At 35.2% G+C, this 20,740-nt stretch overlaps 1 protein-coding gene across 5 annotated transcripts in view; it reads right to left on the bottom strand.

The window, feature by feature from the left end:
* ZC3H13 (zinc finger CCCH-type containing 13) overlaps window positions 1-20,740 on the bottom strand; it is a 92,627-nt gene that overhangs the window by 23,066 nt on the left and 48,821 nt on the right. For 2 of the 5 annotated variants that reach the window (XM_038569552.1, XM_038569553.1), the window contains exons 9-13: window positions 16,207-16,517; window positions 12,902-13,366; window positions 5,440-5,631; window positions 1,331-1,414; window positions 422-977 (exon numbers count right to left, since the gene is read on the bottom strand). In XM_038569552.1, coding sequence (XP_038425480.1) covers window positions 422-977; window positions 1,331-1,414; window positions 5,440-5,631; window positions 12,902-13,366; window positions 16,207-16,517 — 1,608 coding nt within the window. The remainder of the gene's footprint in view (window positions 1-421; window positions 978-1,330; window positions 1,415-5,439; window positions 5,632-12,901; window positions 13,367-16,206; window positions 16,518-20,740) is intronic. The other 3 variants (XM_038569555.1, XM_038569556.1, XM_038569554.1) reach the window with 2 other exon arrangements.

Below are 20,740 nucleotides of genomic sequence, written 5' to 3'. Positions count from 1 at the left end.
GTAGTGACTCCAGACTTTTAAGTACACAAAAGTCATGAAAGATTATTAGGAAAATACTTCTTGGTGACTGGTCAACTCCATTAACTAGTGATAAGGTGGATATGATGAGATGTAAATTTCTTGATTCTATCACTTTTAGTTGGATTCCTTACTAAGCCTATAAAAGTTAAATAAGCCAATATGACATCAAAAATGGCACAGTTAATATGAATGATTAATTATATCCATGGCTATTGAAACAGAACAGGAAAGTATTTTTCTTCTTAGATGAAACACCAAATATATATAATACAACATAGGAAAATGTAGAGAGGCGAAAGAATTAACAGTACATTATTAGGAGCACACTAAAAAGCATTAAATGAAACTTCTTGAACTCTTTACTGACATGTAACTTTAAACAACTGATTCTCATTCTTACTTTGACTTTCTCTCATCATGTCCATCCCTGGGATTGCGGTCTTCTCTGGTATCTTCCCGCTTTTCTCGGCGGTCATCTCGCCCTTTGTCTTTGTCTTCCCAATCCCTCTGTCGCTCTCGTTCTTTATCCCTTTCTCTGGCTCTCTCTCGTTCCCGCTCCCGCTCCCGCTCCCGCTCCCTCTCCCGCTCCCGCTCTCGTTCTTCTCTTTCTCTCTCCCGCTCTTTTTCCCTATCTCGCTCCCTCTCTCTCTCCCTCTCTCGATCATGGTCCCGATCTCGCTCTCTCTCACGGTCCCTCTCTTTTTCTCTTTCTCTTTCTCTCTCTCGCTCTCTAGCACGCTCTCTTTCCAGTTCTCTCTCCTTTTCTCTCTCCCGATCCCGCTCACGCTCCCTCTCCCTCTCCCTCTCCCTGTCTCGCTCCCGTTCCCGGTCTCTTTCTCTAGCCCTTTCATCTCTTCTATCCTCCACTCTGTCTACTCTTCGTTCCTCTCTTCTTTCATCACGCTCAAGCTCGTCATTCCTCCCCTGATGTCGAATTGGTGAGCTTGGTCTTTGATCTACAATGAAAATCAAGTTTTGTCAGTGATTAATTTGACAGATAACCTATTGGTAAGACAATATGGCAAATCTTAAATTTTATCTGTGTATAGGGTCACACTGGCAGCAAATATAAATCAGGTGCTATATTTACTTTTAAGTTAACCATCCAAATAATCACCCCTAGATGTTTATACATTTTTTTTCTTAAAGGTTAAGTTTTATTTGCCCTCTAACTAGCATGTTTTCTGCTCCCCATCAACAACCCCCCTCCCACCTCCCACTGATCCACCTTTGAGCTTTCTCTGCATGCTCCCTACCCTACCTCCAGCCCACTGCTCCAACCCCACTTTCTGCCATCTCTACCCTTCACCTCTGATCTTCTCTGTCCCCCCAGCAGGACCTGAGAACACTGGTGGCAAAGGATAGGGGCAGCAGGAGGTGTAGAACATAGGAGCTGAAGGAAAAAAAAAATTTCCCTCGTAAGTCACACCTCTAATTTCAGGCCAAAATATATACACATCAAAGTGCAGCTATATGTGAGGAAAATATAGAACAAAACATCTATCAATAATTGTCGCTGCATATTAATTTATCAATCTAGAATATTTAGGGTACTGATGCTTAGCAATCTTGAAGTAATCAAATGTAAATTGTCTCAGTGATATATATTTATGATAAATTAAAAGTTTCATTTAATTGTATAACTGATCACTCAGATGAAGAGCTGTTTTCTTAAAAATGTTAACTGATAATTTCATCACATTTTATATAAGTATTTTTTTTTTCAATACATGAATCATATAAACACAGAGAAAATGAATACATGCTGCCCAAATGCCCCATGGAGCAGGAAATTAGTCTGGGACCAAAAAAAGTATATGAAAATGGCATTAACTCTTCCACAGAGCTAGCCAATTTTGAATGTAGTTCACTGTGGTAGGATCTAGGCTACTGTAGCATTTCTATTTTCATATTAAGTAGTAACGTTGATGGGTTAGTCATAGAGGTCATACTACAGTACGGTGAACAGGTTTTCAAGTTGAATATCTAAAATCAACTTATTAAGCGGAATAACTTTAGGGTATTTCAAGGAAAGGGTTCAATATAGTAGGCTGAATTTCCTATCTTATCACAGATGAGAAAGACAAGAACTACATGTATATTAACTCTTTAGAGGTTACAGATCAATATGAAAGTTCATAAACTTTTAAAGCTAAAATGAAACAAAACCTTGTCCAGCCCTTTTCTTCTTAAAAACACAGAAATTATGGTCCAGGGGTTGACTGGCCAAAGTCACAGAGATGGCAGATTTGTTAGGACATCAGAACTAGAAGTCAATTCTCTTAAACCCTTCTTTACTTTTGCCGAAACCAACTTAAACTTAAAATGGTCTACTAATCACTTTTGATTCCCCAAATGCTACTCTATTTATGGTATTAGACTGTTTAATTCCTGGTTTAGGGGTCATACCAATGTCACGATGATTACAAAACAACCTAATATTCAATACTGCAACGTGTAGTAATTCATATTTGAAATTTCCAGTTATATCAAGGTCAGAGAATAAGCTATTTCACTCTTTGACAAATAAAAATTCTCTTTTCCCCCAACCAAAAAGACAATGTCTCTTATTTAAGAGGAAATGGAGAGGATATAAAAACGTCACTCTAATGTGTCTAAACTATTTTGCCTATCTTTTCCCCAGAACACATTCCTCAAAAATGTATTTCTTTCATGTATTTCCTTATCTTAATGAATGGCATACCCATTCAAGAAAACTGGAAATCTCTGAATTATCCAACAATTTCACTCTTGAACTATCTCTTTGTTCAATGTTCTCTCTCCATCCCTACAGTTAGTATTATTTACAAACTCTGATCACCTCTTCTTAAATGTCTATGATGTCAACAGTCTAACTGGTTGGTGTCCTTGTCTTCAGTCCTTCCCCACACTCACTTATACTTTTTTCATGAAAACTCTATTTTTTCAAACTGCTTAAAAGCAGTTGTCTTGTAGGCAGTGAAAAGGTAACTGAATAAAAAATTTGGGCCTGATTTATTAGGCTATTTAGAACCTGACCTACATTCTCTCACCAATCCTTTTTCCCCACTTCTTTCCTTGTCTACCAGTTATGGCATACCTCTACTCCCAACACCATAATTTATTACTACTCCAAAGCCTATGTTTCTTTTAGGCCTGTGTGTCTGCACATGCTATATCCTCTCCTTGCAAAATGTATCTTCCACTGTTCCCTTTAGCAAACTCATTAGGAAGCTTTCCTGATCTCCTTGGAACTCTGCTCCTCGGTCATCTTACAGAACTTCATACAGTAGTAGTATTCATCACACTCCAATTGTCTCTGTGTATCCTAATCAGCCTGTGAAGAACTAAAGGGAATACTGAGATTCCTGAGCACAGAACAAGGTGCCTGGGTACATCTCTATCCTCAACCTCTATCAATCTTCATATTGCTCACCATACTCTGGCCACACTGATCTTCTTTCAAACTTAAGGACGTAATTAAGCTATTTCCTATCTCAGAGAATTGGCACACTCTCTTCCCTCTGCATGGAATGTTTTTTAATCTTCACAGTGCTAGCTTCTCTTACATTTATGTTTCTGCATAAATGCCAACTCCTTAAATTTTTCATACAGTCGTCTAAAGTAGGTCCCTCTCTTATCCTTTATTCTATCTGGATACCTTCTTTGTGTCCTTGATTGCACTCAATAGTCATTTCTCTTTTTGGGGGGAAGGAGAAGTATCTTCCCTCTCGTTAAATTCTATAAGCACAAGAACTACCGTACTTTGAGAACCTAGCAAAGTGCATGAGTACTCAATAAATACAGTAACCTCAAAAATATAGTTCTATTTCAATCATACAACTGATATTTATTGAAGTAATTCTAGAAAAGTAAAACAGAAAGAGGAAAGAACTTGCAGTCAGAAGATCTGAGTTTGAATTCCAGTTCTGGAACTTAGTTTCTCTGTAATAGTGGAAAAATCACTATCCTTTTCCTACCCCAAATCTCCAAAGTTATAAAATGTGAATTCTCTTATCACACCTACACTCACGGGGATATTATAAAGATAAAAAGATTAAAAAAAAAAAAAAGATAAAAAGATTTTATTTATTTTATATATATTTCCTGAGTTAATATCTTTTACAGTATCTTAATATCTTTTACAATATTAAGTCAGGGAATATATATAAAACAACTATCGAAGTTCCTTGGAAACTTCATACATGTATGGCTGAGAACTAAATGTAAGATTAAAACCAAATGTTACTACTGAATTCAGGAATAAGGTGAAATAAACCTGAGCTAGGATATCCAACTAAGGGGGGAGGGGAGAGAAGAGATATTAAAAAAGCACAGTGTTACGAGGACATAGTGTTAGATTAAGGAGAGGTGAATCAAGAGCTAGGAAAGATATAATTTCAGATATCAACACACAACATATAAACTCTAGCCTCATCTGTAACTAAGGAAATCATGCACATCCTTTAACCTAAAATGCATGAGGCTTAGCCTAACAAACTCAATTCAACCAAATCTGACCTATAATCCCAAAATACATGATGTCTTAGTGACTTTGTTCTTTCTTTATTGTCCATATCAACATATACCATTGCCTTTGTGATTTAGCCCACTACGAAGCATCATTATTCAATTCCCTACTCAATCAAGTTTTGTACTATATTAATCTCAGCATTACAGCAAACTTTACTTTAATAACCAAAGTTAGTAAGACTTAAAGGGCTTAAAGGCCCTAATACATATAGACAATAAATGCTTGTTAAAGAAAGTACTTATAAACCCTTCTAAAAGGACTTCTAGTAATTTTGCTTTAAAACTGATTTAAGAGAGTAAATCTAACAGAGTAGGATCTAATACAGTAACCAAAAATGTTTAGCTTAAGACATACAAGAATACAAAATTAGCTAATGCAAGTATTGTAAATTCTCAAGAAGGAACATGCATAAAATGTTTCTTCAAACAACCCGCAGCCCTACCATCATCAATTTTTCTCTGTTCTTCTGACAGCCTGTATACAACTCTGTTTATTATCACGGCTAGTGAGTGAGTGGCCAGCATACTTTGGTGAGAAAGTATCTCCTGAATTAGAAATGCCTAGAATGGGTACCCATACATCTACATTCTTTAAAGGGTTGTATGCTACTTTGTTAAGACAAAGGACATAAAGTAGGGCACCTAGGTTCTTGCAGTATGCAAGTACTTTCTAAACCCCAGTACCCATGCTGTTGCCAAACTGGTACTCTCATAGCTAGTTATTTACATACTGTCCCTTAAAATAAGTAAATAAGGAAGATTATATTAGTATATATAATAGTTTCAAATGTGTCAACAAGCGAAAGTCTTAAAAGATATATTAAAAAGTAAATTGATAATGGTTTTTTAAAAACAATTCTCCCAATCACTGTCGACCATTATTTAGTAATAAGCCATTTGACAAACCTCTCTCTCTGTTGTCACGACGATCTCTCTCTCCATGTCTTCTCTCAAAGGAAGAATCCCTTGCTTGGTCTCTGTTGTCTCTTTCAGGGTATCTGTCTCTTTCAGGATAGCTACTTCGAGTTTCCCAGCTGTCATGATAGTTGCTACTACTACTGTGACTATCAATTTGAGAACCTCTTGTGCCTCGACTTCCTAAACAAAGGATATTCACACAAATGTTTAAACGCATACACTTTATTAAACAAGTTTCATCAGTCACAATCTTTCTTCCCAAAAAACATACAGATAAAGAAGGTGTTTTGGGTTGTTTTGGTATTTTTTGTTTTTGTTTTGGTGTTTCAAAGTATGGTTAATCATCGTTGAAAAGAATATTAAACGTTGGCTCAGAATACCCAAGTTGTCTAATGATGGGTTTGGGGAAGTTAAGTCCCAGTTTTTTCTATTGATAAAAAAAAAAAAGTCTTAACAGAATCATAAAGCAAAAAGACTCATTTCAGTTACTCCAAAACTCAATGAAACAAAAAATGAAAATTATCTGTTCATATCTAATTCACAGAAATATGAAAATAATGAAAAAAATGGATATATATTATTGCTTTGATTACAATTTATAGCAAAAACATTCCAGTACAGAACCAAGGTACTTTGTTGACATTAAGTGGTACCTGGAAATTTTCATTAAAAAATGTGGGAAATGAACGTTTATGTTTATATAGTAGATTTGTAAAAGCCCAAACCTGGAAAGTACCCAAATGTCTTCTATAAAAAACATAGTATTGATACACGTAACAACTTGGATGAACCTCAAGGAAATTATGCAAGTGAAAAAGCCAATCTCAACAGGATACATACAGCATGATTCTAACTAGGTAACATTTGCGAAATAACAATTATAAGATCCCGGACACCTATTAGTGGTTACCAGGGGTTGGAGACAAAAGAGGGGGTTTAAGTGTGGCTATAAAGAAAGGGGCAGGAGTCCTATGATACATAGTTGAGTATCTTGATTGTAGTAATGGTAATGCAAGGCTACAGAGCCCCTACTGGAAAACAGTACAGAGGTTCCTCAAAAAAAAAAAAAAAAAAAAAAAAAAGAAAAGAAAAAGAAAAATAGAACATGATCAAGTAATCCCACTACTGTGTATATATCCAAAGGAATTGAAATCAGGATCTGGAAGAGATAGCCCATGTTCACTGCAGCATTGTTTACAATAGCTAAGAAAAGGAAGCAACCTAAATATCCTCTCACAGACAAATGGATAAAGAAAATGTGGTATATACATATAATGGAATATTATTCGTCCTTTAAAAAAAAAAAGAGGAAATCCTGCCATTTGAGACAACATAGAGAAACCTGAAGGGTATTGTGCTGAATGAGAAAAGTCACATACAGAAAGACAAATATTACATGATACCACTTATATGTGGAATCTAAAATAGTCGAACTCCTAGAAACAGTAGAATGCTATCTGCCAAGGGCTGGAGGTAGAAGGAAACAGAGAGGTATTGTCAAAGGGTACAAAGTTTCAGTTGTATAACATGAATAAGTCCTAGAGGTCTACAGTACAGCACAGTGTCTACAGTTAATACTTTATCAGAAAGTAAAAAATTTGATAGGAGTGTAGATGTTATATTAAGCATTCTAATCACACACACAAAATAGAAAAGAGAGAGCAAGAAGAAACTTGCAGGAGATGGATATCTTTATGGCACAGATTGTAGTGATAGATTCATGAGCATATGCTTATCTCCAAGATCATCAAGTTGTATACATTAATTGTATACAAGCTGTATGTGCAGCTTTTTATATGTCAATCATACCCTGATAAAGTGGTTTAAAAAAATGCACAGAGCTACACACACTCTATACATAATAGGCTTTGAGTCCACAAAGAATTAAAAAAGAATTCTACATACTGTTATTAACGCATTTTAATAGTTAAAACATCTTAATAATTAAAGATCCAAAGAAGAAATTTAAGACATTTTTTAAAAACTAGAAATGAGCTACATAAAAAGGCTAACAATGAGTAAGTAACAGCTTAGGTGCTGCTAAGAGATAATTACAAAAAAGAGAGAGAGATGTCTGAATGTCTGAGGATATGACCCAGGAAACAAAAGAGAGACATGAAAATTTGAAAGTTAAGAATCAGAGAAGATACAACAAGAAGATTCAACATATGTGTAACATGTCTAACCCTATACTGTTCAGAGTCACATTTAAAACAAAAATATACACAAAGGAGGAAATGTTAGTAAAATATCCTTCAAGATAAAAAGCACTATTAGAGATAAAGAGGAACATTCTACAGTGATAAAAGGAATAATCTGCCCTATGTGTACCTAACAGCAAAGTTGTAAAATATCTAAAGCAAAAACTGATCAAATTACATGAAATCGACAAATTCACTATGACAGTGAAAGATTTAACTCATTTCTCTGTAATGTTAGAAAAGGCAGACTAAAAATAATTAAATATAGATTTGAAACTATGGATAACGAATTTGATCTGAGACGCCCTCTGCATCCAACAGTTAAAATCAAAAGCACACAACAGAACATTTCTGTAAATTTCTGAGCCACAGCTAACCTGACTTCAAAGTCTTCTCTGACAACAACTAAAATTAAGGGGATTTATTTTAAAAAGTTAGATTGGAAATTTATAAAGCTATTTCTACATAATTCATGAGTCAAGGAAGAAATCATATTAGAACTTACAAGGTATTTAAAATGGTCACTAATTCAATTACCACATATTTCATAACAAAGAAAAACCTGAGTAGAAAATAGAACAAAAGAGACAAAAAAGGATGTAAACCAAAGATTAGTTGTTTGAAAAGACTCAAAACAAATCTCTGGCAAGATTGAGTAAGAAAAACAAGGGAATGCAGTTATAGATATAACAGAGATTTTAAAGAAATTTTGGAACATCTTTGTATGAAAAATTTGAAAACAAATTTCCTGGAAAAATGTAAGTTATTACACACTGCTTTAAAGAAAAAAACAAATCGGTAACTATTATAATAATCTAAATCTGGGATCCCTGGGTGGCTTAGCAGTTTGGCGCCTGCCTTTAGCCCAGGGCGTGATCCTGGAGTCCCGGGATCGAGTCCTGCTCAGGCTCCCTGCATGGAGCCTGCTTCTCCCTCTGCCTGTGTCTCTGCCTCTCTCTCTCTCATGAATAAATAAATAAAACCTTAAAAAAAAATCTAAGTCTATCACTCTTAAGGAGAAACTCAATTGGAGTAAAAGTTCTAACCATCAGAAAAACAGAAAACGAGAATAGACAAATATTAAATTGTCAAAGAATAGATAACTAATCATATATAAATTGTTCCAGAGGAAAAAAGAAGTAACACTACCCAACATATGTTGTATGTCTAGTATAACTTTGATTCCCAAACCAAACAAGAACATAAAAAAATGAACTATGCAGTGGCATGCTAGAACCAGTTCACATTGGCTTCAAAGAGTCAATTGTGTGCATCTCTTCTCATGTTAGTAGCTCAAAATCAGCTATGGCAATAGTATTTATATCATGAAAATTGGCAAAAGTTAAAGGCCAGGACTTTTTCTGAAGAGTTTGCTGTTAAATATTTACCATCATCCCACTAATTAAATGTAATCTTAATTGAAAACTTTACTTCAAAATCAAATTTTAACCTATTCCAGAACTTTAAAAAATGGAAAAATTCAATTTATCTTAGAAATTACAGGATAGTTCTAAATTTTATTTTATTAAAGATTTTATTTATTCATGAGAGACACAAAGAGAGAGACAGAGAGGCAGAGACACAGGCAGAGGGAGAAGCAGGCTCCATGCCAGGAGCCCGACGTGGGACTCAATCCCCGGTGTCTCCAGGATCACACCCCAGGCCAAAGGCGGCGCTAAACCGCTGAGCCACCAGGGCTGCCCAGTTCTAAATTTTAAAGAAATACATAAGTAAAAGGGGCTAAAGACCAACCATGACCTTCTCAAAATACAGAAAAAAATGGTCATGATAGAAGTTGTTCCCCAAGTTGGGAAAATAAGAGGACATCTGTAATGCAATAAAAAACATGTTAAAAATTTACAAATACCATGCTTAACAGTAAAATGCCAACAGTAACACTTTAAAATCTGAAACAGAGCAAAGAAGCCCCTTATACCGCTATATTCAACACTATATTAAAAGAGATCAGCAGATGCTCAACAATAATCAGAAGAGCCAAATCTGTTCCCAGGCATAAATGTTTAAGAGAATCTAATTATATCTCCAATGAAATTACAGCAACATAAAAATGTATGATTAATATACAAATATCAATTATCAAAACTCAAATATCAAGTATTTTCATACACCAACAGTAAGTGGTAGAAAATAAATTACTTTAAAAAGATATTCAGTGACACTTATAGGCAGTTATTCATTGAAGCACTGTTCAAAAACAAAAAAGACTAGAATACCTAAATATCTATCCATATATGATTTGCAGTAGTTTCCCCTATCTGTGGCTTCACCTTCTGTAATTTCAGTTACCCACGGTCAACTGGGGTCCAGAAGCAGATGATCCTCCTCCTGACATATCCTCAAAGGTCAATGGTAGCCTAACGTTACATTACAATGCCTACATCATTCACCTCGCTTCATCGCATCACATAGGCATTTTATCAGCTCACTTCATCACAGGAAGGGTGAGTAGAGAACAGTGAGGTAATTTGAGAAAGACCACGTTCACATAACTTCCATTGCAGTGTATTATCATTGTTTTATTACTGGGTATTGTTAATTTCTTACTAATTTATAAATTAAACTTTATCACAGGTGTGTATGTTCAGGAAAAGACCCAGTATATATAGAGTTCAGTATTATCTGAGTTTTCAGGCATCCAGCCATTATCCTGGAACACATCCTCTGCAGATAAGGAAGAACTACTATATTCACTTTATGATCATTTGTTCTAGCAAACACCAACAGCGTTTTGACAGGGATTGCAAAATGAATAATCCAATTAAAAAATGGGTAAAAGACATAAACAAACATTTCTCCAAAGACATCTAGACGGCCAACAGATACAGATACCGGTCTCCAAAGACCTCCAGATGGCTCAACATCACTCATCATCAAGGAAATATAAATCAAAACTACAAATGCTGTATTACCTTATGCCTGTCAGAATGGCTAAAATCAACAACACAAGAAACAGGTGTTGGCAAGCATGTGGAGTAAGGGGAACCCTCCTGCACTGCTGTGGTGGCAATACGAACTAGTACAGCCACTCTGGAGAACAACATAAGGTTCCTCAAAAATTTAAAAATAGGGATGCCTGGGCGGCTCCGTGGTTGAATGTCTGCTTTCGGCTCAGGGCATGGTCCCAGAGTCCCAGGATTGAGTCCCGCATTGAGCTCCCCTCGAGGAGCCTGCTTTTCCCTCTGCCTATGTCTCTGCCTTTCTAATGAATACATACATAAAATCTTAAAAAAATAATTTAAAAATAGAACCCTACAATCCAGTAATTGCACTACTGGGTATTTACCCAAAGGATACAAAAACACTAATTCAAAGGGATACATGCACCCTAGTGTTTACAATACCACTATTTACCAAAGTCAAATTACGGAAATAGCCCAAGTGTCCACTGACTTATGAATGGGTAAAGATGATGTGGTATATGTATATATATATGTAGGTATATATATATATATATATATATATATACACACACACACACACACATACACACACACACACACACATACACACATACATACCACATACACACACACACACATACACACACACAGTGGAATATTACTCAGCCATAAAAGGAATGAAATCTTGCCATTTGCAATGACATGGATGGAGCTAGAAACTATTGCACTAATAAAGCAGAAGAAGTCAGAGAAAGAAACATACCTTTTCACTCATATGTGGAATTTAATAAAACAAATGAGTAAAGGTAAAAAAGAGAGGCAAAGCAAAAAACAGACTCTTAACTATAGAAAACAAACTGATGGTTACCAGAGGGGAGGTGAGTGGGGAGATGGGTTAAATAGGTGATGGGGATTAAGGAGGGCACTTGTGATAAGCAACAGGTGTTGCATGGCCATGTTGAATCACTACACTATACACTGAAACTAAGATTATACTGTATGTTAACTCACTGGAATTTAAATAAAAACTTAAAAAAAAAAACCTTTACAGTATATCATATCTTCAATAGATAATGTGCACCGAAAGGGTTACTTGTTTATCAAGCTGACTTGGAATGACCTCCAAAGTATTTTAAAAGTGAAAACAGTAAGGTATAGAGTAATGTACAATTTTAAAAATTATGTTTGTAAAACCAGAGGGAGATAACAAGAAGACATACAAATCTGCTTGTGTAGAATATTTCTTGGAAGGATACAAACAAAATTGGCAAAAGAAAAAAAAAAGTTAATGAGGTCAGGGATAAAGGCTTTTCACAATATATTCTTTCACATTTTTGAAATTTTGAACCATGTGAATGTATTATTAAAAAGAGAAAGACTTTTAAAAGTATCATAGGCAAGAGCACCAAAAATGTTGGGTACCCAAGAATAAAATACATATATAAGACGTTAATAGAAAAAAGTTAGAAATTCATAAATTTAATGCATTTGAAATAAAAAAACTAGTTTTTCCATGAAATTTTTTAAAAAACAACTCATTTTAAAAATGTATATGAAAAAGCAAAGGGCCAAGAAAAGCCAAGACAACTATGAAAGAGAATGCAAGGGGCCTTTGGCTTAGCGTGAAGCTATAATTTTGCCCAAGATAGACCAAAAGACCAAAAGAATGAATCAATGTTCAGAATTCTGCAGCAGTATTTTGGGGGAGGAGAGAAAAGAGGGGAGGGGAAAGGAGGTCAAAACTAATCCAGTCCAAGAAGTTTGGAGACAAATACATTTTGGTAGGTAGTTACTAGGTGTTGGCAAATGCTTTTTAGGGGAAGAAGAAAAATGGCTCAAGATTGTGATGTGCAAGTATCTGAGGTGGTCTGAAGCAAGCACATGTATACTGAGGAATTCAGTCATTTCTGATACCAGCAACTTTGAAAGCCCACATTTTAGTCTCACTTTAATAATCATTTTATCATATATAGACCTGTTTCACAGAAATTATTTCTTTTGGACTCTACATTTTTGTCTGATAGTAATTTTCTTAGTGTTCCACACTAATCAACAGGGTAGGCATGACTAGATATAATTTAACCAGGGGATCTTAATCAGGACCCATTTATCTTTTGCTACTTGAGCAAATTCCTAATTCCTAGGAATTTAACAATTTCTATTTGGAGCTTAGAGGAAAAGTCAAAATTCAATTAATTGAAAATTACTTTGACAAAATGATGATAATGAATGTAAAAAAGAATATATTTAGAAAAGAAACCTTAAAAGATTTAATAATTTCTATATAAACATACAAGATACAGTTCACTGACAAGTCAAAAACCTTACCCTTTTCAGGTAATTCTGGACCTCTCCCCCTACTTCTGCCCATCCGGTCATTCCTAATTTCACTTCGAGACTCATTTCTGGCATCATTCCTTATTTCAGTACGAGAACTTTCTTCTCTTAAATGGTTTCTGCCATAACTTCGGGATTCTTCTTGATAGGTATCCTCCTTTCGATGAGTATCTCGACTTTCACGGTCCCTATAATCGTGGGTATCACGAGCGGACCGAGAATCTCTGGGATCACGGCTCTCTTTGTTATCTCTGCTATAATCTCTCATCTCCCTGGAGTCCCGAATGTCTCTAGAATCCCTTAGTTCCCGTCGGTCTCTAGCATCTCTGGCATCTCTCCGATCCCGACCATCTCGAGGTTCTCTGTCATCTCTGTGGTCTCTAGAAGAGCTCTGATCTTGCTCATATTCTCTTTCTTCTCTTGCATCCTTTTCTCTATCCCTTTTGCTTCTGGTCTCTGTAAAGCAAGTTCAGAAATCAACTAGAATTCCTTTTACAAAACTTTGAAAAACTAGACAATACATACAGAGAGCTTAAAATTTTTTAAAAAAGGTAATTCATATTCTTTGCAGAAAATAAAAACATGGGCAAATAAGAAAATTAAAACCATACATAAGCTGCAATTCCAAAGGTAATTTTATTAATACCAGGATAACCGTGTTCTTGATAAACTTAGAAGAGGATCTTCCTGTGTGCCCACTTACCCATACTTACAGATCTTAAATAAATTGATCTCATATCAGTGATGGCTTATTTTTAGAAACTACTTGTAGATCCAGAGGTACACAGCGACTTTAGCCATCTCTACCAAGTATTAGCCCAGACTAAACCATCCATGACCACTTCAAATGTACTTGAAGCACTTTAGAGTGGCCTACAGTTAGTAACCTGGCTGGTAAAGAGATACTGTTCTTTACCCTCTCTTTTCTTGGACTATTTAGTGGAATTACTCCTTTCTCTTAAGTTTTCTCTCCTTAAAGCATGTTCTATCACTTCAAAGAAAAATAAGAAAGAACTCTAGTTTTTGAAAAGCTAAAAGCGAACTCACTGATTATATAATTCAACCTTGTCACTGTCTAAATGAAGAAGAGGCCCAGAACCTAAGTGGCTTAGGCAACACCTTACCAAATGGGAATTTGCAAAGGATAGAAACTATTCTTTAGATATGCCTAGAATAGGCATAAATTGATTACAGCATAAATCTGATATGAAATCAAAGGATTAACAAGAGAATCTCAGAAAACAAACACACTGCCTTGTTTTTAAACCAGATTCCTTCATGTGTTGCTCTGAAACTCTGGAACTGCCTCAAGATCTGAGGCTACCTTAGCAATTAAGTAACCTTATGCCTGTTGTAAATTTACTTTCTTTTCTCTTTGTCTCAGGTGGCTGGGTCTATAGACTTTCTCAGGTCTCAGACTTTCCCAAACACCTAGTATCCATAAGACCCCCTATATTTTCACAGTAATAACTCATCTCTCCTGACAATTACAATGTCCATATACTTATATCCACAAATGCCATTTAAGAACAGAAGCACCAGGCAAAAATTTGATAAGTTTCCACTGCTTTTTGTGCATATCTATAACTTCCAGTCCTTCTCCAATGCCAACTGTGCCGAAAAATATGTTCACTCAGTACCAGATCCTTTTCGTGATTTTCCCATCTGTCTTTACAAATACATCTAGTTACTATATTTTGTTCTTTACCTACCTCCCCACTCCTCCACTAAAATTATTCTTATTTCAGATGATGACATCTAAATAAAGGAACAAACATCTGCTACATCTCTTATATAGAAGATTAAAGAAACATCTTCTTTACAAAGAAACACATATAGTTTATTATTAAATGGATTCTTCTTGTAATATAGACCACTCTTAGCACACTAAAATTCTTTTAAGACTACTGTATACTATTTCCCTTCATTATTATTTCAAAACATAGATATTAAACACACTAAAGAGTTTTCACTCAGCAAGTAGTCATGAAATGTACACTATATTTCCAGTCAACTATAGTTAAATATCTTATTAAAATTAATAGGTGCTAAGGGAATTTTCCTATCTTACCAATGTTCCATAAATACTGCTGTGCTGTTCTGGTTGCAAAATCATGTACACAAGACATAATTCTACACAATAGATGCTCTCTCTGGTCCCTACCTGGGCATTCACAATTTTCTTGAATAAAAGAACTTGATTAATTATTGCTTGCGCTGTTGATAGGAAGAGAACAACTAAATTCAAAATGTTTCACAGGAGACTTCTATACTATACTCACAGAGAGGTTTATTCTAAAATGCATATTAAACAGAAATGTTGCAAGTAGGCAAGTATTTCTTGAGTACTCATTATGTTTAAACATCAACTCAGGAGAAGTTAGGGGAAAAAAATAAGGACAAGAAGCTTGGATAATGAGTACAGAAAGAGATGAGAATTATTAGACTATATTATCAGATAATAATAGTATCTCAGCTTGAACAGGGAGTAGCAAATCCAAAATTAACTTAATTCTCAGGGATCTTGAAAGGAAAACTGCTTTGCTTACTTCTTTTTTGAGTTACACCTAGAAAACTGATCACTTGGTTTACACCAACCTTCTCAATGTTCCCTTGGCCCTTACCTCTTTATCAAAACATGTCTGATGCTTTCAAACTCTACCCCCTGGTTTGCTGCCTTTCTTTCCTTCACTTCTTTGTTTTTTTTTTTAAAGAATCAACTAAGCAATTAGAAGGATGTTTTAAGAATCAGATAGCCAAAAATTTCTAGAACTTGAGAGTACTCAATTAAAATAGCTTCACTGAAGAAAGCATTACCTCGGTATATACAAAAATGCCCACTTACATGCATTTAATAGCTTATGTTCCTGTGTCATTAAAAGCACTTCCTATTGCCCTCAAGAACTCTTCTCGGTTATAGAAAATTTAATACAACATAGTTCTCTTCTTTCTCTTATTATAACAATAAATCTGAACGTGCAGTTTTTTAATAAAGAAAATACTTGGGACTCCTGGGTGGCTCAGCGGTTGGGCATCTGCCTCTGGCTCAGGGCGTGATCCCGGAGTACTGGGATTGAGTCCTACACTGGGCTCCCTGCATGGAGCCTGCTTCTCCCTCTGCCTGTGTCTCTGCCTCTCTCCGTCTCGATCTGTGTCTCTCATGAATAAATAAAATTAAACAAACAAATAAACAAACAAAAAAAACCCAAACCAAAAAAACAAAACAAAACAAAAAAGAAAATACTTAAAGAACTCTAAAAAAAAAAAAAAAAAAAATTCAAGATAAAGAACAGTACCTTCCCTTCTTTCATGACGTCGATCATGAGACTGTGAAGTTCGTTCATGGTCATGTCTTCCCTTCTCTCGCATTGGAGAGCGATGTCTTGGGGGACTTTGCTTTCTCTGAGGAGAAGACAGAGAATGTGAAGGATAAGGAGAAGCAGAGCGTCGTAAAGGTGGAGTTATTGTCCTCTGAAAAGATGGTGAAGGAGTTCTTTTCCGACGAGGAGAAGGAGAATGTCTTTGAATAGATGATCCTGATTGTGAGGAAGATGAGTGATGTCTAGAAGATATAGGAGAATGATGCTGTCCTACTGGGGAAGTAGACCTGTAAAGAAAAGCAACAATAAAAAAAACCCTGAATTTTAAAGCTAAAAGTGTGAATCATAATTCCAGGATAAAGTTCAATTCACAATGCTATATAGTAATTTTTAAAATATCATTGATTTTAAGTCAGCCTGAGGCAACAGTTCTAGATGAGATATATATGGCCTTACTCCCAAGCTCTGGCTCCAAGAAGCACTCTTCCTGAGCACAGGTAGAGAATATAACCCTCACTTAAAGTATGGAATTCACTCTTATCAGAGATAATCTCTTACAGTGTGAAATAGGTACTTGGAGGCAGGAAACAAGAGGCTAAAGAGAAAACATACTCATAAGATCTAGATAGAAAGTGGCTGTGAGAATGCCTGTAATTCAAAGCTGTGGGAAAGGGAAAAGTCCTCATCAGCTAAGCCAAACCTCAAGTCTGCACTGTCTAGGTTGACATTTACGAGGGGGAAAGAATGACACAGTTAAGGAAAGGACATACAGGCTATACTGTCTTTATTTTAAATAACCGGCCTTTACCCTTAGCCAGCACAGATTAAATTCACAAGTCTAGGTTTAACGACGGCTTCTTCTATGCCCTCCAAATTACCTTTTCTAACCGTACAAAGTACATCTGAATCACTCCTACAATCTGTTAAATCCTGGGCCCTGGTTTATACTGAATATGCAAAATGTGTGTGTGATGGAAAGCTGGAACACACACACATCTGTGCAATAACTAAAAACAAACAGGACTAAGGTTTAAAAAATTACATTCCAGACACCACATATCTGGATTTAGTACCATTCCTCAATCATTCTGAGGACTAGATGTTTGTTCAAAAACATTCTGTAGTCCTAGTCAAAGTATTTTATTTTTTCTAGTCAAAGTATTTTAAAATTACCTTCAGTACCTATGACAAATGTTTTTTAATTTCCACAATGGTGGCAAAATCATTATTAATCCTAAACCAGAGTCTGTCATCCTTGGCAGTACTGACATTTTGTATTCAGCAATTCTTTGTAGTGGAGGCTATCCTGTACATCATGGGATGTTTAACAGTATCCTTGGCTTCTATCCACCATAAGCTAGTACCATCCTCCCTCTCACTCCCATTCATAACAATAAAAAATTACTCCAGACATTTCCAAAGGTCCCTAGAGAGGCAAAATCATCCTTGTTGAGAACTGCTGCCCTGAACTATGTTGTTTATAAATGATGCCTTAGTAGACCTTTTATCAATAAAAGCTTCAAATGCATAAAATATATGTTACTGATTCAGGAAAGTGATGCAATATATAATAGAGAATTTTGCAGAACAAAGATATTAGCAAATAAAAAACACCTTTTGGATAATAGTTGACTAAAAAAAGTCAGCTAACTAGATCACCACATTCACCTAAACTAGGTATCAGCAATTCCACTAAACCTTCATGCTTTTCATAAAAATTATTTCCTTTTCATAAAAAAAAACCATAAGCCACTATAATTTAACTGACTGAACAGAAATGTATTTACTTAGAGGTATGAGTAGAAATGCTCAAGAATCTTACTCAAATTGGAAAACCAGCTATGATCAATGATGATTCAAATGCATTTAACTGAACAGAAAAATACTGCAAGATTGAGAATTAGAATGATTATTGTTTGGTGTGTTTTTTCCCAATTTCAATTTTGTCAGGTTCTGGTCAATTTGGAAATATCTAAATTGATAAAAGAAGAGATGTGGCTCTCCATTGAATTGACATTTTGGTTAGTTTTATTTATCGTGCATACCAAAAATTGTTTCAAGGATGTCTACAATACCCTTTGGTGATTAGTTCACAAAACGTAAAATAGTTCATGATACTATCTTTAAAAGACACAATACAGTCCAATCACATTTCTAATCAAGTTTGGTGTTGATAGCATGGAGTAAAAAACTTCAGTTCAAGCTTAGGATAATCAACCTATCAAGTTAAGGTCAGAGGACGAATGCACTGTCAAGTTATGGTTTCAGCATTTTTCTTCTTACCCATCTTTAAAAAAAAAAGTTAAGAGAACTGTTGGTTTAATTTAAAAGCATCTGTTATGGACTATGTCCTCCCAAATTTATACAACCCCTCAACGTGATAGTATTTAAAGGTGGGGGCATTTGGGAGTAAATGGTCTAGATGAGGTCCTGCGCATAGGGCTCCCATTATGAGATTAGTATTCTTATAAATAAAGGAAGAGACCAGAGCTCACTCTCTCGCCTCCATGTGCAGACATGGTGAGAAGACAACCGTCTATGAACCAGGAAGGGACCAGGAACTGAATCTGCTGGAACCTTGACTTTGGACTTTCTAGCCTCTATAGCTATGATAAATGAATGTTTGTTGTTTAAGCCACTTAGCCTATGGTATTTTATAAAAGTAGCCCAAGTTGGCTAAAACAGCATCTTTATATTTTCCTATTATTATTATTCTTTTAAAAGTCTGATAACTAAAAAGAAAAGTAAAAAGAGAGAATCTGTTACCAAAACAGGATGTGTCAAATTATGGATGTCAACATAATTGGGCCTGGGTCTATGTTCATTCTGCATTCAGAAAAGGTAGAAAATAAAACTCTCTTGAAACCTGACCAAAATCATTGATATGTTGTTTTTTACACTATTGCAGAGGTATATTAAAATACACTTCCAGTTAGAATAGCAGTAATTTTAGATCAACTATTCTTAGGCTTTAGAGTTGGCTGGTTTCTTCTTTGAGGGGAAAAAAGAGGTGACATTTGACACTCAAAGAAAAGAGTTTATTGCATAATGAGAAGCTCAATACGTTAAAAAGAAACCTGTATAATCAGCAAGAGCACTGTGGTTTATAGCATAGGGAAAACACCAATCATTAGCCTGACTTGATTCTAATCTAAAGTTTTTTTTTTTTTTTTTTTTTTTTTTTTTTTTTAATCTAAAGTTTTTTAATGCTGCTACAATTAGGACAAAACGTGGGATGAGAATATTCAGGGTATATTTCATATTTCATTTGAGGAAAACATGGGACAGTTAAGAAGGTTATAAAGAAAAACTTCTCTCATTCAAAATACAATAATTTCACCTACAAACCAGTATGTTTACCATAGATTTTCTTAAAATTATAATACCATTTTTTTCTTTCAGTAGTCTTTCTCAAATACAAAAATATGTCTTCATAGTGTAACTAACATTTATAACATTTAAAATCATCATGTAAAGAATACTAAAAAAAAAAAAAACCCAAAACAACAACAAATGAATGGACTATGGACACTATCATAATCAACTATTCCCAGTGGTAAAATACAACATAACATGATACAGATTTTACAGAAATATTTAGGCTTTGTTATTTTACATAATAAACATATCTTTATATAAAATAGTCAATTTATTGAGCAAATATTAAATGGGCGTCTTCTATGCTCTTAGCATTATATTTTTGGCATTGAGAATACAGAAGTAAAGAAGACAGGCAAACCATTAACATAGTAACAATAATAATAATACCAATAACAGCAGCAGGTAACACACATACTGCTACTATGTGCAAGACACTGTTTTAAGTACTCTACATGTATTAACTCATTTCATCTTTATGACAACAACCCTAAGATAACTGAGACAGAGGACTGAAAACCAGTCTGTCTTAACTATATGGTCTAGAAGAAGACCACCAACAAGAAAGCAAAGTAATTTCAGGTAGTTAATGCAACGAAGTCTGTAAAAACGGTAATGAAAATAGAAACTGATAGGTCCAAAAAATAAAGCTTAGGGGGACAATGTTAAGATGCTTAGAAGGAAGGGCCTTTACGGAGATGAAATTTGAGCCAGAAATTGATAATGTGGGGAAAGAACTTTGCCTTGCAGAGGGTTCAGCAACCACTAAGGAGGCAGTAGGAATCAAAATATACGAGAAGATCAGAAAGCAAAGATAACTACAATTTGTAAGTGAAGAGTTACATGAGGGAAGATCAGAGAGTAGGCGGGGGCCAGATGATATGAAGTCATGTAGGTGACAGTAAAGTCTGGATTTTTTTTTTCCTCCAGATTTTATTATAAGCATGAAGAAAATCAGTGGTGAGTTTTAGGGGGAGGGATGTGTCATTCAAAATTTAGCATGATCTCAAAGGATAAAAATCATTATGATCATCTCAACAGATGCAGAAAAAGCATTGACAAAATTCGACACCCATTTATGATAAAAATTCTCAACAAAGCGGCTTTAGAAGAACGTACCTCAACATAATAA

This window comes from Canis lupus, chromosome 22 (assembly GCF_011100685.1).
Source record: "Canis lupus familiaris isolate Mischka breed German Shepherd chromosome 22, alternate assembly UU_Cfam_GSD_1.0, whole genome shotgun sequence".
Taxonomy (NCBI): Eukaryota; Metazoa; Chordata; class Mammalia; order Carnivora; family Canidae; genus Canis; species Canis lupus.
The sequence above is the reverse complement of the archived record's forward strand: the minus strand, read 5'-3'. Positions and strand labels throughout refer to the sequence as shown.